Source organism: Jaculus jaculus, chromosome 19 (genome assembly GCF_020740685.1).
Source record: "Jaculus jaculus isolate mJacJac1 chromosome 19, mJacJac1.mat.Y.cur, whole genome shotgun sequence".
Taxonomy (NCBI): Eukaryota; Metazoa; Chordata; class Mammalia; order Rodentia; family Dipodidae; genus Jaculus; species Jaculus jaculus.
In genome coordinates this window covers 7,361,510-7,378,844 of record NC_059120.1, presented here as the reverse complement: position 1 = coordinate 7,378,844, position 17,335 = coordinate 7,361,510, and the positions used below count along the sequence as shown (strand labels likewise).

The following is a 17,335-nucleotide window of genomic DNA, read 5'->3' as shown; positions in this document are numbered from 1 at the left end:
AGCCTATGGACCTGAGTTTGATTCCCCAGAACCCACGTAAATTCAGATGCAACAAGGTGGCCCATGTGCCTGGGGTTTGTATACAGTGGCTAGAGGCCCTGATGTGCCCATTCTCTTTCTCTCTCTCTGTTTCCCTCTGACTTTTTCTCTCTCGCTCTGCTTGTCTCTCTCTTTCTCAAATAAAAAAATAAAATATTGGGCTGGAGAGATGGCTTAGCGCTTAGGTGCTTGCCTGTGACGCCTAAGGACCCTGGTTTGAGGTTCAATTTCCCAGGACCCATGTTAGCCAGATGCACAAGGGGGCGCACGCATCTGAAGTTCATTTGCAGTGGATGAAGGCCCTGGCACACCCATTCTCGCTCTCTATCTGCCTTTCTCTCTCTGTTGCTCTCAAATAAATAAATTAAAATGAACAAAAAATTAAAAAAAGAACAAAATAAATAAGAAAATAAAATGTTTAAAAAGATGTCAATACAGACTATCAGTTGAATCCCAAGCACAAATAATTGCACACACATCATTGTCAAGGACTCTCAGTGTTAAGTGTTTTCCATAGCGATGGCCTAGAGTTGGGTCTGATATCTTTGTGTGTGTGGTATGTATGTGTGTATGCATGTTTGTATATGTGTGTGTGGCATGTATGTGTGAATGCATGTTTGTATATGTGTGTGGCATGTATGTGTGTATGCATGTTTGTATATGTGTGTGTGGCATGTATGTGTGAATGCATGTTTGTATATGTGTGTAGCATGTATGTGTGTATGCATGTTTGTATATGTGTGTGTGGCATGTATGTGTTTGTATACATTTGTCATTTGGGTGCAAGTGCATGTGGAGCCAGAGATCAATGTCAATGTCTTCCTCAATTGCTCTCCACCCTATGTTTCTGAGACAGGGTTTCTCACTGAACCTGAGGCTTAGCAAGTCAGCTGACTAGTTAGCTGGGGATCCCATCTCACCTCCCTGGTGTTGGGGTCACAGGCATGCACGACCACACGCAGCTTGTACGTGGGTGCTGGGGAGCTGAACTCAGGTCCCCATGCTTGTGTGGCGGCACTTCACCTGTGAAGTCGTTTCCAAGCACCCTCTTTTTTTTTGTTGGTTTTTGAAGGTAGGGTTTCGCTCTAGCTCAGTCTGACCTGGAATTCACTATGGAGTCTCAGGGTGGCCTCGAACTCACAGTGATGCTCCTACGTCTGCCTCCCGAGTGCTGGGATTAAAGGTGTGTGCCACCACACCCAAACCTAGCACCCTCTTTTTGAGACAAAGTTTCATGAGCCCTGGTTGGCCTCAAATGCCATGTGTAGCCAAAGATGACATTTTAAGAAATATTTTTATTTTTCTTTATTTGAGAAAGAAAGAGAAACAGGCAGGTAAAGACAGAGAGAATGGGCACTCCAGGGTCTCTGGCCACTGCAAACAACCTCCATATGCGTGTGCCTCCTTGTGCATCTGGCTTACATGGGTCCTGGGGAATTGAACCTGAGTCCTTTGGCTTTGCAGGCAAGTGCTTTAACCATTAAGCCTTCTCCCCAGCCCCCAAAGATGACTTTAAACTTCTTATCTGCCTGTCTTCACTTTCTGAGTGCTGGGTTTATAGACACATGCTACCACATTGTTTTGTGTGATGTTGGGGCTTGAACCTAGGGCTTCACGCATGTTATACAAGCACTGTGCTATGTCTCCAACTGTGCTGTGTCTCCAGCCTATTATGTCCTTTGTTAAAATTTTATTATGGTCCTTTAACTGCTGGATACAACCTGGAATTAAGCAGGCTTTCTACTCATGCACCAATTCATTTGGAAAACACTCTCCAGCAGCTTTGTATTGGCTTGCCACCATAATAAGCCCAAAATACGAAGAACTAGGGTGAAGGTCGTTTTGTCAGAGAAGTCACAGTCTGAGGATGAGTGACTGGCATAGCCATGTGCCCAGGCTGCGAGCAGGGTCTAAAGCACTGATGCTCAGGCCAGGAGAGCAAGAGACTCCTCGCTTAGGCAGGGCGAGAGTGGCCACCAGCGGGCATGCGTAAGGAAGAGCCTACAGCTCAGAGCCTCCCCTGGACATGGAGTGCTCAGCAGACAGTGGTGAGAGGGACAAGTGTGACACACTGGAAAGGATCAGGATGGATGGTCAGGCACTGAGCTCTGCCTCTCTGGCTTCCTGGTCCTGTGGCTGTGGGCAGGTCTGCCGAAGTTCCCAAGTATGCGTTTCCTCATGGAGGAAATACTGGCGTCCCCCTCCTTCCTCTGCTGACTGTCTTTCTCCTCAAGTCCCATACATACATGACTAGTTGGTAAGCTCTGAGTATTTTTTTAAATTTAAATTTAAATTTTATTTATATGAGAGTGAGAGAGGGAAAGAGGCAGAAAGGGGGGGAGAGAGAGAGAGAGAGAGGGAGAGGGAGAAAGAATGGGTGTGCCAGGGCCTCCAGCCCCTGCAAACTCCAGACACATATGCCACCTTGTGCATCTGGCTTACGAGGGTCCTGGGGAATTGAACTGAGGTCCTTTGCCGTTGTAGGCAAATGCCTTAAGCACTAAGCAATCTCTCCAACCCATAATTTTTTATTTTATTCATTTTATTTTATTTATTATTCATTTTATTTTATTTATGAGAGAGAGAGAGAATGGGCACGCCAGGGCATTCAACTGCTGTAAACGAACTCTAGACACATGTGCCACCTTGTGAATCTGGCTTATGTGGGTCCTGGGGAACCAAGCCTGGTCCTTTGGCTTCGCAGGCAAATGCCTTAACCGCTGAACCATCTCTCCAGACCCCTGAGTACTTTTGAAAAGGCCTTAGAAGTCCGTGTGCTTGTCTCAAATCTCACTGGAAATGACCCTTGTCTTCTGTCTTTGTCCCAACATGGTGCCAGTGACGCACTATTCCTCAGATCTCCTTAGCCTCACGCTGTCCGGCCTAGGTCTGGTTCTCTGCTTATCTCTCTATTCTTCTTTTCAGCAGCCTGGCACTGCCTACTTCCATCTCTCCCCACCTCAGCTGCAGCGCTGCAGGCTTGCACAGCATCTAGACGCAGCATTTTAGAACCGTGGCGCAATCTGTCTCCCTCTCTCTAAAGCAGGTTAGCCTTCAGTTACGGGTCTGAGAGCGTCAAGTATCTTCTGCCAGTCAGTAGACCCCGTTTCTGGTCATCTTGAATTTGCTCAAATATCCAGTTCTGCTTCTTGAAACTTTTATTTCTCTGTAAATGTAAGTGAGCCCCAGCCTGGCTTCAGGTTTTTTGCGACCGAATTATTTCTTTCATAGAAAAGCCATTATGCTATGTGACCACGAGCTGAGCCCTAGGAGTGGCCCCGGGCCAGCGAAGCCTGGGTCACTCGAGGGCCTGGGCGCCGGGCCGGGGTTCAGCTGGGGAGCGACGCTGTGGCCCGGGGCAGCTCGGCGAGGCGGGTCTTCGCTGCACAGCCCACTTCACCGTCGCTTCCGAGGGGCTCCGGGAGGCGCCAGGTGATCTGGTTGGTACACGGAGACCCCGAAGGACCCGCGGAAGGGCTGCGGGGGACGGGGCACGTGGGGCGGTGCGCGCGGTGCCAAGCGGGGCCTGGCCCGGAGGAGGCACTTGCCGGCTGGCCGATCGCCGGCTGGCATGGGGGCTGCCGGGTGCTCCAGGGAGGCAGCTCTGGGCACGAAGCCCACTCCTCCCGCGGGGGACCCTCGTCCCGCCTGCTGCCGTCTAGGCCCCGAGCGGTTCCCAGAGACCCACGTGCTGAAGGCGAGGCACGCGGGGGGCTTGAGTGAGCCCCGGGAAAGGGTCGGAGAGCAGCCGTCTACTTTGAAATGTATGGGGAAAAGAAAAGATGCAGTGGGGATAGATAGGCGATAAAATGAGGTCTAGCGGGCTGGAGAGATGGCTTAGCGGTTAAGCGCTCGCCTGTGAAGCCTAAGGACCCCGGTTCGAGGCTCGGTTCCCCAGGTCCCACGTTAGCCAGATGCACAAGGGGGCGCACGCGTCTGGAGTTCGTTTGCAGAGGCTGGAAGCCCTGGCGCGCCCATTCTCTCTCTCCCTCTATCTGTCTTTCTCTCTGTGTCTGTCGCTCTCAAATAAATAAATAAAAAATTTAAAAAAAATGAGGTCTAGAAAATGCTTTCGGCTCTTTTGTGTGGTTGAACAGAAAAAAAAGATGCTCTAAAAAAACACATCCCCTGCCATCATGGAGTTTTCCCTTGAGTTTGTAAACCAAAATAAACCCTTTCCCTCTCACAAAAACAAAAACAAAAACAAAAACAAAAAACAAAAAACAAAAAAAAAAAACACATGCCCCAGGTGATTCGCAGGGTAGCCCAACTGGAGCTTCCAGACGGGACATGTGAGGGAGCAGTTTGCTGCGACGCCCCAATAGCCGCAGTGGGGAGACTGTGCCCATCTTTCTTTCCATGTTTACAGCGTAATGATGTTCAGATAATGGGTCTATTGTGAATAACTAATTGTCATGACAGTTCATAAAAGTCCTCATTGCCGTATTCAAAGCTGGGCCACTGCTCTTGGCAGCAGACTGGAGGAAATTTTGGTCATCTCAGTGTTAGGCAGGAGGGTAGGCAGCTAGACTGTGGATGACTTCGCCCCTGTAGACAGGATCGAGACCAGCCTGCTTGAGATGTCTCTGCATGCTGCTCCAAAGAAAGTCTTTACCAGGCTCTTTGGCTTGCTGTGTTATCTAATAAACGTCCGCTTTATTTGTCATTAAGGGGCTAGAGTGATGGCTCAGTTTTGGTAAAATGTTTGGCATGTAAGCCTGAGGACCTGTGTTTGGATCCTCGGCACCTATACAAAAGCCTGGCGTGGTGGTGGGTGCCTGCAATCCTGACCCAGGGGAGGTGAGACAGGAGGTCCCCAACATGTGCTGGCTGGCTAGTCTAGCTGAATGCTGGCTCTTCTATTCTATAAGGAACCGTCTCAAAAACAATAAGGTGGAAGAGGGCTTGAGGAAGACACTGGATGCTAGCCTCTGGCCTCCACAGTTACAAATAGGTACACACCCACACACTAATATTTTCAACAGCTATTGGAAACTGGGCGTTATCTATAACCTTGTATAGACAGAAGTCCTAGGAACTGCTCAGCTCTGCAGCCTCTTGTCCACAAAGCCCTCTGTCTATTTTTGCTGGCGGGGGACACACCTGAGATTTGGACACTCAACATGGTCTTCCATCCACCAAAGCCAGGTTTTCTCATCATGGCTCCTTGATGTGGCCACAGGAAATGGAGGGCATTCAGGAAGGGATTGCCCACCACATCACTGTGTGGAGCACAACTCCCTGTTTAAAATGTGGACCCCAGGAAGGCTTGTTCGAGCTATCATTCCATGGTGCTCTAGTGTTAGTTGGGAGGCTTTAGGGACATGATTTCATCTCTCTTCTGACAAGTTATAGTCCATGATTTTGTAATTCATTTGGCCAAAATAAACCACAGTCACAAGGAGACATATGAAATGTCTGATAGACCCAGGAAGTGGGGTGCTCCAGCGCTCATGCGGACAAGAGCCAGGGGAGCTTTCCATATCAGGTGGGGGGAAGACGAGAATGCCATGGTGGTTCCTGGACGTCCACCCCACTCTCCATCTTTCTCCAACCCCATGCCATCCTATCCCATGCCAAACTATCCCCATTCTGCCCTGTCCCCATCCCAAACTAAGCCCGCAGCTAAACAGAGCCAGGGACGGGATTCCAAGCCAGTTCTGAGAAAACGCCATTCAAACACCTGTCTTGAGTTTCATTGCCCAGAGGCCTGGGGGGCTGTTCCCCACCCAGCCCAGCCCAGCATTTCTCTCTTCCTGACCTAGAGACACTAGAGTCTGTCCAAACTTGCTTCAGTGAGCTTGCCTGGCTGAGTCTCTGAAATCTTTGTATTTTTTTTTTTTTCTTTTCTACTTTAAGGTAAGATCCCATTCTAGTCCAGGATGACCTAGAATTCATTGTGTAGTCTCAGGGTGGCCTTGAACTCATGGCGATCCTACTACCTCTGCCTCCCGAGTGCTGGGATTAAAGGCGTGCACCACCACGCCCAGTAAATGTTGGTGTTATAAAGTGCTCTGCCTCAGTTTCCTTAAACATATGATGTCATCTTTTATCCACTTCACACGAGATTTATGTCAGGCACTAAACAGCTATAATAGGAACTTGACAAACCTAGCTTTTCCTTCCTATTATTTTCCTCTTTGAAGAAAGTATCTTTTTTCTCCTTTGTGAAAGAAATTCTCCTTATTGAGGGCTTAGGTAATTTGGAGAAGTAAGGAATGAGGAAAAGACCCATTCCTCAAAGGTCACTTCCAAAGGCATGTTTTGTCTCTTTGTACCTTTCTTCTGCACTGTTGATTTCTGGTTTGGTTTTTGTTGGCAATCTGTTTGTTCTGCTATTTGACCTTGTGATAGTTTGATTCAGGTGTCACCAATAAACTCAGGTGTTCTGAATGCTAGGCTCCCAGCTCATGGAGATTTTGGGAATTAACGCCTCCTGGAGGCAGTGCATTGTTGGGGGTGGGCTTATGGGTATTATAGCCAGTTTCCTCTTGCCAGTGTTTGGCACATTCTCCTGTTGCTATTGCTTACTTTATGTTGGCTAGGGGTTGATGTCCACCCTCTGCTCATGCCATCGATTTCCCCTGTCATCATGGAGCTTAGCTTCCCCCTTGAGTCTGTAAGCCAAGATAAACCTCTTTTTTCCCACAAGCTGCTCTTGGTTGGGTGATTTTTGCCAGCAATGTGAACCTGACTGCAATAGTAAAGTTGGTACTGAGAGTGGGGTCATTTGCTGCTAGACACCTGACTGTGCGGCTTTGGCCTTTTGGAGCTGATTTTCAAGAGAAGTGTGGAAGGATTTGAAAGCTTGGCCTAAGACATGCCTTGAAGTGCTGTAAGTACAGCTTGATGGACTATTCTGGTCAGAGTTTAAAGACCTGAATGCAGTAAGAACTATGGACTGTGAGGTTTGGCTTATGAGGGTGAGAAAGGGCTTTGCCTGGACTGGGATAGAAGCAGTTTGTATGAGAGGCTTGATGTTATGCCCATGTCCTGAGAACTTGTACAGGGTTGCTTTGCATAGAAATGGACTGATGTGAGTAGAAGGATATGGCACAGAAATGAAATCTTTGGGCTGAAACTTCGGCCTGTTCAGCTGCAATTATATGAGAGATTACAGCCATTGAGATTGGGCCAGCTGAGCTGTACTGGGGACAAGAAGAAGAATGTAGACACTTTTGAAGGGGCCTGAATGATGAATGAGTGTCCTGTTCTTCAAAGTCTGCTTCCCCCCCCCCCCCTGGATTAATAAATTAGCACTCTACCTGGTATTATGGAGTATAAGAAATGCAGAAAAGAAAGGGTCATTGAATTTGCAACACAGTCTTGTGTTTTGGATATGGCCGTGGGCAGTGTGAAGCAGGTTTGCTGGATGCCTGCATGGAGATCTGATGGAGCCATGAGGATGGATCGTGGATTGCAGTGGAGACCCAGTGGAGATGCTGGGATGACGAGATGGCTGCTAAGGTGAGCTGGCAGCCCTGGGTGAAGTTTTCCAGGACTGTGAGTAGCCTAGCTGGAGGGGCAGAATTGGAATACCAGAGACTTGTTGCTGGTTAGAATGATCAAATCTAGAGATTTGCAGCTGACTAGAGTTGGACTTGGAGCTGTAGAGTTTTATGTTTGCCTTGTTTAAACATTGTATTGATTAGATTTTTCTTTGCTGTAGCCAATGCCATCTTTTGCAGTGTGAATGTTTATTCTGTGCCATTATGGGTTCTGGGGGGGATTTTTTGGTATTATGGCTCAGTAAAAAGACCTTGGATGCTGGGCATGGTGGCACATGCCTTTAATCCCAGCACTTGGGAGGCAGAGGTAGGAGGATCACTGTGAGTTGGAGGCTACCCTGAGACTACATAGTGAATTCTAGGTCAGCCTGGGAGTGAAACCCTACTGCAGAAAACAAAACAAAACAAAACAAAACAAAACAAAACAAAAAAAACAAAAGCAAAAACAAAAAAAAAGGCCTTTGACTATGGGGATGTTTAAACATCATTAGGATTGATAAAATCTATGGGAACTTTTAAAGTTGGATGGACAGAATACATTGCATTTTACGCCATGTGTATGGATATCAGCTTATGGGGGTCAGGGGCAGAATGTGGTGGTTTGATGGTGGTTAAACGGTCTGAATGCTAGGTTCCAAGCTAATGGAGATTTGGGAATTAACACCTCCTGGAGGGAGTGTATTGTTGGGGGTGGGCGTGTGGGTGTTATAGCCAGTTTCCCCTTGCCAATGACTGGCACACTCTCCTGTTGCTATGGTCAACCTTATGTTGGCCAGGGGGTAATGTCCACCCTTTGCTCATGCCATCATTTCCCCTGCCATCATGGAGCTTCCCCTTGAGCCTGTAAATCAAAATAAACCTCTTTTCTCCACAAGCTGCTCTTGGTTGGGTGATTTCTGCCAGCAGTACAAACCTGACTTCAACTGACCTCTTGAGGCTCCTATGTCCACTGAAAATAAGCCTGCTCTTCCTGAGTCATTTCTTGCATTATGTTTTTGTCTTTTCAGAGAAGTTGGTGGGTATCTGTGCTGGCAGTGGATTTAGGGGCAGGAAAAGGCAGTGTGGATGAGTGAGTGTGTGTGGAGGACGCTAGGGGGATGACCCCTGAGGTTGGGTGCTCTCATGTTTGTAACATCATGGGTGCTGGAAGACTTCATGATGGGAATGTCAAGTTGGTTGTACAATCTTTTTTAAGGGAAATTTGACAGTATGTTTCCAAGCTTATGCATTTATCCCAATTGTTAAAATATTACATGTACTATAGTATTTCAATGAAAGTTAAAAAAAAAAAACCTTGAAAATATTGGGCATGAAAACAGCCTAGTGGCTATAATATAGCAATAGATTAGGATGCAACTATTACAATGATATCTGTTAAGAACATTTTATTCATTATTTATTTGCAAATAGAGAGACATGGAATTTCAGAATGGGCATGCCAGGGGCTCCTGCCACTGCAAATGAACTCAGAAGCATGTGCCACCCTGTGCATCTGGGTTTATGTGGATACTGTGGAATCAAACTCAGACCTTCAGGCTTTGCAAGCAAGTGCCTTTAATGCAGACCCATCTCTCCAACCTTATGACGATATCTTGAAAGAAGACAGGCAGGGGCTAGAGAGATGGTTTAGTGGTTAAGTGCTTGCCTGTGAAGCCTAAGGACCCCGGTTCGAGGCTCTATTCCCCAGGACCCACGTTAGCCAGATGCACAAGGGGGTGCATGCGTCTGGAGTTTGTTTGCAGCGGCTGGAAGCCCTGGTGCGCCCATTCTCTCTCTCTCTCTCTCTCTCTCTCTCTCTCTCTACCTGCCTTTCTTGCTCTGTCTGTCACTCTCAAATAAATAAATAATGAAAAAAATTTAAAAAAAGAAAGAAAGAAGACAGGCAGGAGACAATGTGTGTGGTTTTCATGCTCCACGGGAGGGGTTTTATTGTGGATACGTGCTTCTAGAATGATGCTGTATTATTTTTTTAACGAGAATAGAAATTGAGAGCTGAGCAATGGCTGTGCATGCATAAGGACTGGCGTGTGGATTCTCAGCACCCACATGAATGCAGAGTGAGTGAGTTGGCCCTTCTATAATCCTAGTGGTCAGGAGACAGGGACAGGGCCTCGCTGAGGCAAGCTGACTAGCTAGACTAGCTGAATCGGCAAGTTCTGGGCTCAAGGAGAGACCCTCTACATCAATTAAATAGAAACAATTGTGAGTGATTGAGGAAGACACAGTGTCAACCTCTGCCCTTCTCCATGCACATGCGCACCCACATGCATGTGAACATGCACACACAGTAAAGCCAAAAGAGCATTTCAGGTTTACTTCCTGATTTCTGTAGTGGGGACTATGGCCTGATTCTGACACAGAGCCCTGGGCTACTGACTCACATATATTTTTTCCCAGAAGCTGTGCCTTTTGTTATTATTTTGTGTGAGTGAGATTTGAAGATTTTGTAAAGATTGCACATGGATGCAGTTAGGTCCACATTGCTGGTAGAAACCACCCAACCAAGAGCAGCTTGTGGGACAAAAGAGGTTTATTTTGGCTTATAGGCTTGAGGGGGAAGCTCCATGATGGCAGGGAAAATGATGGAATGAGCAGAGGGTGGACATCACCTCCTGACCCACATAAGGTGGACAATAGCAACAGGAGAGTGTGCCAAATGCTGGCAAGGGGAAACTGGCTCTAACACCCATAAACCTGCCCCCAACAATACACTCCCTCCAAGAGGTGTTAATTCCCAAATCTCCATGAGTTGGGAACCTAGCATTCAGAACACCTAAGTTTATGGGGGCACTTGAATCAAACCACCACAATCCCCAATAATGCTATCATCATATACCATATATTGAATCAAGATATTAATTATTCCACTGATTTGATCAGAATTCTGATGAGCTAATCCTCCCTAGAGACACTAACACCCTTCCAGAAGTATTGTTAGGTGTGATTTACTAACCTTGTAGGTCTTTTTATTTAAAAAATATATTTTATTGTCGGGAGTGGTGGCGCACACCTTTAATCCCAGCACTCGGGAGGCAGAGGTAGGAGGATTGCTGAGAGTTCGAGGCCACCCTGAGAATACACAGCGAATTCCAGGTCAGCCTGAGCTAGAGTGAGACCCTACCTTAGAAAAACCAAAAAAAAAAAAAAATTTATTTATGGGGGCAGGAGAGTAGGCACACCAGGGCCTGTAGCCACTGCAGATGAACTCCAGACAAATGTGCCACCATGTGCATCTGGCTCACATGGGTTCTGGAGAGTCGAACCTAGGTCCTTAGGCTTCACAAGCAAGTGTCTTAACCACTAATCCATCTCTCCAGCCCTGTAGGTGTTTCTTAATTCAATCAAATTGACAGCCAAGATTAACCACCACACCACTTAAAAGCAGTTTATCACAGCACCAATGACAACATAAACAAGGCCATCTGTGTCCCTGACATGCTGAACGCTTCAGTGTTGAATGATGACTTGATTGTTATGCCATTAACGTCACATCTCACCCGAAGGGCAGATGTGCTTTCCAAATGGAAGCACTTCTATCAGGCTTTGCATGAATTGATAGACCTCAGGTCATGTCATGTTCTGGGCACAGGCCAGCAAGGAAAACTGGAGAAAGGGAAACGAGGCCAAAATAGACTTGATAATAGAAAAATGATGGTGTTCAAGGGAAGGAAGGAAAAGAGGGAGGAAGAAAGGAAGGAGGGAAGGGAAGAAGGAGGAAGGGAAAGAGGAAAGAAGGAAGAGACTAGGATGGGAGAAAAAAATGGAATAGAGAAGGCTATGAAAATAGTAGGTAGTAGGCAGCTCTTGGTGGAACACATGACACTTTTTTTTTTTTGAGCTAGGGTCCTGCTGTAGCCCAGGCTGACCTGGAATTCACTATGGAGTCTCAGGCTGGCCTCACACTCACTGCAATCCTCCGACCTCGGCCTCCTGAGCACTGGGATTAAAGGCGTGCGCCACCATGCTTGGCCAATGGCACTCTTAAAGCATATTTTTACATTTCTCATGAGTTTTTCTATGATTAGCAATGACCACGTCCTGTCTTGTACATCAGCACGGCTTGTATCTTGTGTGGGAAGAAACCAAGCTGGTGGGGAGTTTTCAAAGCCTCGCGAGATTTCCTGGTCTTACCGGTGGCCTTCTGTCTTCTGTCTCTGGAAAGGCATTTCTCTACCAACAGCTGCTTTCTGCAGGAACACGCTGTGACATTCATATATTCAGCGGTCAGCTAAGTTTACCCATTTCTTTGAGGCATAGGGGGAACATCTGCCTTGAGCATTTTTTCCCACTTGTGTGGTGGACCATGCTACCTGCCACTGTTTGTAACTCCTGCCTTGCATTGGAGTAGGACTCATCAATTTGGGGGGAAAGCTGCTGTTCTCAGTGGGCGCGTCCTGTGGGAGAAAGGCACGGCCATCTGTCTGTCCGTCAGAGTAGGCTCATCATTAACCTGGAGCTGTCCCGTTAGACACGGCTAGACAGCAGCTGCAACCTGCCTGTCGGTGCCAGTCCAGGAATTCCAATTGCTGTGTTCGTTGTTATGGAAACAGACCACACTTCTTCCTAAAGAATTCATTATTGCAACAAATCTATTTTTTTTTTTTTAAATCTAGTCATTATAGGCTATCCAAATGAGGGATTCAGAAACCAGGGTTGGAGGAGTCCAGAGGAACAACGCCGGTGATTAGTGATGGCTTCTGCAGGAGCGACAAGTCTGACCTCGGGGGCATGATTAGACAGGCGACAAGACATTTCAAGTGAACAGACCAGCAAAGATGCTTGCTCTGTTTGAGGCACAATGAGGATCTAGGCTAGGCTGGAGCCAAAGGCCTGGGCGGGGTGTGTGTGTGTGTGTGTGTGTGTGTGTGTGTGTGTGTGTCAGGAAGTGAGGCAGCCGCGCTGGGGCCAGTCGGAAGGTAATGAGGACAACTATAGGAGTCTGGCCCTTGCTTACCGGAAGTGACGGACGCCTAAGCCCAGGGGATGAGAGCTTTGCTAGCAGTATCTCTGTCTTACTACCAGACGGTGTGTCAACCCGGGTCCTGCAAACCCTGTAGTCCTGCTGTGGTTCCGGCCAATTAGTGCTATGACCCTAATTCGAAACCTGAACAATTTAGTAATCCTCTTACAGTAGACAGAGCCACCTGCTCCACCAGAATCATCTGACTTCTGTTCCTTACAGTTCACCCCAACACCTGCAGCTCTGTCTGCGACATCCTCAGGGTTTCTATAAACTCCAAACCTACCTACAGCCATTCTGGTCTCTGTCAGAAAAGTATTTAGCACCATGACCTCATTTTTTTTTTTTTTTTGACTCCAGTGGATACCTTAGAAAAGAGAAGTAATTTCTCTTATATCCCAGTGGATTTGTCCCTTCTGCTAAAATATAAGCTGATTTTTTTAAACCTGAGTAGCTGCTGACCAGTAAGCTGAGATACAGGAGAACTGGGTTAGACCCAAGAAAATCCCTTTGCTTAGTGAAGTGGTTCTGAGTGCAGTCGGGACATTGCTGAGGGTCGCACACCTTGCCTGACACCCAAGATCGCCTGTGTGCCTTTTGACTTTCTCAGGGCTATAGGGCTTGGCACTGGGAGAACAGAGGTCTTTTGTTATGCCCATACCACCGAAGCCACGTTTGGCACTGTAGTTCCAAATTCAACTGACTCACAGGCAGTTGGCAAGCTGAAGACAATGTTACCAGAGGTGGTAACAACAGTAGCACACTATGCTGTGTTATTGAGAGAGGTTTTTGGGGAACCATATAACTAAAACGAAGCAATAAAGGGCTCTAGTCTGAATTTCTAGATATCATGTCTAAAGAATTTCTCCTTTCCCTAATTCGGTTTCTAGGATACATTGTGTATGGGCTTACAGGGATAGAAAACTGATTTTTGAAATCTTAGTAAGCCATAAACATGATGGATTTCCCTTTGAAATTATGATGCCCAGCAAGGGATTTAAGAAATACACTTTTTCTGGGTGTGGTGGCTCATGCCTTTAATCCCAGCACTTGGGAGGCAGAAAGAGGTAGGAGGATTGTGAGTTTGAGGCCAGCCTGAGTCTACATAGTGAATTCCAGGTCAGCCTGGGCTAGAGCAAGATCCTACCTTGAAAAAAAAAAAAAAAGAAAGAAAAAAGAAAGAAATATGCTTTTACTTCCTGAGAAGGATACAGGAATGGGGCGAGTCCAGTGTGTTCCCATGGCTAAGGTCAACTAGAGGCAAGCAGGTGTGAACTACCATGGGGTTAAGCCTCAGGGATTGTCAGTGGGACGCCTCCCCCCGCTGCCATGCACCCCCCCCCCCGCCCACTGCCTTGTCTCTCCATCTCGTTCTCTGCTTAGATGTCGCCTCCTCAGGGAAGTCTGCCAGGCCACCCTGTCGAATGTCTTCCAGCGCCTCTCCCAGCGCTTGGCCTGATTCACTCTGTTTTTCTCCTAACACCTGAAGGGCGTGACAGGATTGCTGTCTTTTCAGATGGGTGCTCTGTGGGTCCTGTCTGGCATGGGTGCACTGTTCCCTGAGTACGTGTCCACCAGCTAAAGGTGTGGGGCAGCTCCCAGTGACAACCCACACGGCTGTGGGGTGGCAGGAGAAGTGCAGCCACAGACCTTCGCCTCCAGTCTGTCACCACTGACTGAACGACCCTGATCGACTCTTCGCCTCTCTGCGCCTCATTCCCCGCATCCACTGAGGGAGCTGTATTCAGAACTGTCCCTCAAAGTGTCGCGAATTTAGCGCACACATGCAAAGTGTATCTGTGACAATGACAGCGCCTCTTCCCATTCATGAAGAGGCGGGGATAGTTTCATTATTTCGGAATACAAATACATACTATTTGGTAGATGTTTTCTTTAAATACACTTGAGGGATGGAGAGACGGCGAAGTGGTTAAAGGCACTTGATTTCAATGCCTGACAGCTTGAGTTTAATTCCCCTGTGTCCATGTAAAGCTAGATACACCAAGTGGCACATGTATCTGGAGTTTTTTAGCTGCAAGAGGCCTGCTGTGCCCATTCTCTCTCAAATAAATAAGTAAATATTAAAAATAGTAATAAAATATACTTGAATGATAAGCAGAAAAAATACTAAGTTTTTGGAGATGTCAGTCTGACAATGTCTGTGCCCTTTCTAATATTTATTTATTTTATTTATTTGAGAGATAGAAAGAGAGAGAGAGGGAGAGACAGAAGGAGCGGAAGATAGATAGATAGATAGATAGATAGATAGATAGATAGATAGATAGATAGATTGATAGAAAGAAGAGAATGGGCATACTGGGCTGTCAGCCACTGTGAATGAACTCTACAGACATGTGCCACCTTGGCATCTGGCTTACATGGGTCCTGGGGAATCAAATCTGGGTCTTTTGGCTTCGCAGGCAAGCGCCTTAATTGCTAAGCCATCTCTCCAGCCCCCTCTTTCTTTCTTTTTTTAAAAAATATTTATTTATTTTATTTAATTGAGAGAGAGAGGCAGATATATATATATATATATACAGAGAGAGAGAGAGAGAATGGACAGGCCAGGGCCTCCAGCCACTGAAAACCAACTCCAGATGTGTGCGCCCCTTGTGCATCTGGCTAACGTGGGTCCTGGGGAATTGAGCCTCGAACCAGGGTCCTTAGGCTTCACAGGCAAGTGCTTAACCACTAAGCCATCTCTCTAGCCCGTTTATTTATTTTTGAGATATGGTTTTGTTGTAGCTCAGGCTGACCTGGAATTCACTATGTAGTTTCAGGGTGGCCTTGAACTCACTGCAATTCTCCTACCTCTGCCTCCTGAGTGCTGGGATTAAAGGTGTGTGCCACCATGCCAGACATCTTTTTTCTACTTATGGTACTGGGGATTGAACCCAGGACCTTGCACATGGTAGACAAGAGCTCTACCATTAAGCCACTCCTTCAGCTCTCCCCTGCATTTTAAACCGTGGTTCAATTAATCCCATTCATTTCCAGGAAAACTGATCCCTGGCCCTGTGATCTTCTCTTTTGTGTACTTGAGATGGAACTGGACCAGACTACCAGCCTACAACACTGTGCAAGGACTAACCAAGGAACCTGGAGCACAGCACGTGCCCCAAAGCATTGATCTCAAATCAACTTTTCCCCACAATGAACCTCATTATACTAGGACATAGGACAAATTAGACTTTGTACCTTGTGATGTTGGGGATCAAACCCAGGGCCTCTCTCACATCAGGTAAATGCTCTACTGTTGTGCTGCACCTCCAGCCTCATATTAGATTGCTTTTACCAGGAGTTGTGCGGAAAGCAGGGTTTGGCGATGGAGGTTTATTTAATTGTATGGGTGGCTACTTGTGCATTCAGCTTAAGGAGGAGTGTTGGCATTCAAACATAAAACCTGTTCTCCCCTACACGTTTTATTACTATGGAACTAAACTAGGGTTAGACTTCCTAATAGTCCTGCCTTTTCTATGCTGAAAAGATACAAAGCCACCAAGCATCATTAAATTGCATATTTATGCGAGCAGCCATCCGGAAAACTCAGGGGTATTACTTTGACAAAACAAAAAAAGAACATGATTTCAAAACAGGACAGGGTGAAATGAATAGTCTGTTTTTCTTTGCTGTTATATTGTTATTATTAGCAACTGTATTAGAAAACTTGAGAACCACTACTCACCCATCATGAAAATAATTTTACATTTCCTCAGATCTTCCATGGAGCCTTTAAAATAAGAAGAACTTAGTTATTGGCAAGAAATACTGCAGCAAAATTCTGATTTTACTCATGTGATGCAAAACCAAATCCTGTAGTTTTGTTGGTAACCTTGGAGTTGAGCACACTTGGCAGTAGACTGTGATTAGCAGGTCCTAACACCACTCCGCCTTTCCCCAGACCTAGGCAAAGGTCCTGACACCACTCCGCCTCTCCCCAGACCTAGGCAAAGGTCCTGACACCACTCCGCCTCTCCCCAGACCTAGGCAAAGGTCCTGACACCACTCCGCCTCTCCCCAGACCTAGGCAAAGGTCCTGACACCACTCCGCCTCTCCCCAGACCTAGGCAAAGGTCCTGACACCCCCCCCCCCCCCGCCTCTCCCCAGACCTAGGCAAAGGTCCTGACACCACTCCGCCTCTCCCCAGACCTAGGCAAAGGTCCTGACAACCCCCACCCCCCCGCCTCTCCCCAGACCTAGGCAAAGGTCCTGACACCACTCCGCCTCTCCCCAGACCTAGGCAAAGGTCCTGACACCACTCTGCCTCTCCCCAGACCTAGGCAAAGGTCCTGACACACCCCCCCCCCCCCCCCCCGCCTCTCCCCAGACCTAGGCAAAGGTCCTGACACCACTCTGCCTCTCCCCAGACCTAGGCAAAGGTCCTGACACCACTCTGCCTCTCCCCAGACCTAGGCAAAGGTCCTGACAACCCCCCCCCCCCCCCGCCTCTCCCCAGACCTAGGCAAAGGTCCTGACACCACTCTGCCTCTCCCCAGACCTAGGCAAAGGTCCTGACAACCCCCCCACCCCCCGCCTCTCCCCAGACCTAGGCAAAGGTCCTGACACCACTCTGCCATTCCCCAGACCTAGGCAAACTGTTTTCAGTTTAACATAAACTACCAGTTTCAGGTGGTAAAACTGATGCCACTAAATACTCTGCTTCACAAAGAAAGCTAACTTTTTTCCCCTAGTGAATAAATAACAAACAAACAACAAATTTTAAAAATAGATTAGAGTTTTTATGGTTTTTTGTTTGTTAGTTTTTTGAGATAGGGTCTTGCTCTAGCCCATGCTGACCTGCAATTTGTTTCAGGCTGGCCTCAAACT

At 47.2% G+C, this 17,335-nt stretch overlaps 1 protein-coding gene across 1 annotated transcript in view; it reads right to left on the bottom strand.

Annotated features, from left to right (window-relative positions):
- The window catches only part of Ak5 (adenylate kinase 5), a 244,727-nt gene that overhangs the window by 28,044 nt on the left and 199,348 nt on the right, over positions 1 to 17,335 (bottom strand). Inside the window, exon 10 of the mRNA XM_004653632.2 lies at positions 16,193 to 16,237. Within this exon, the coding sequence (XP_004653689.2) occupies positions 16,193 to 16,237 (45 nt within the window). The remainder of the gene's footprint in view (positions 1 to 16,192; positions 16,238 to 17,335) is intronic.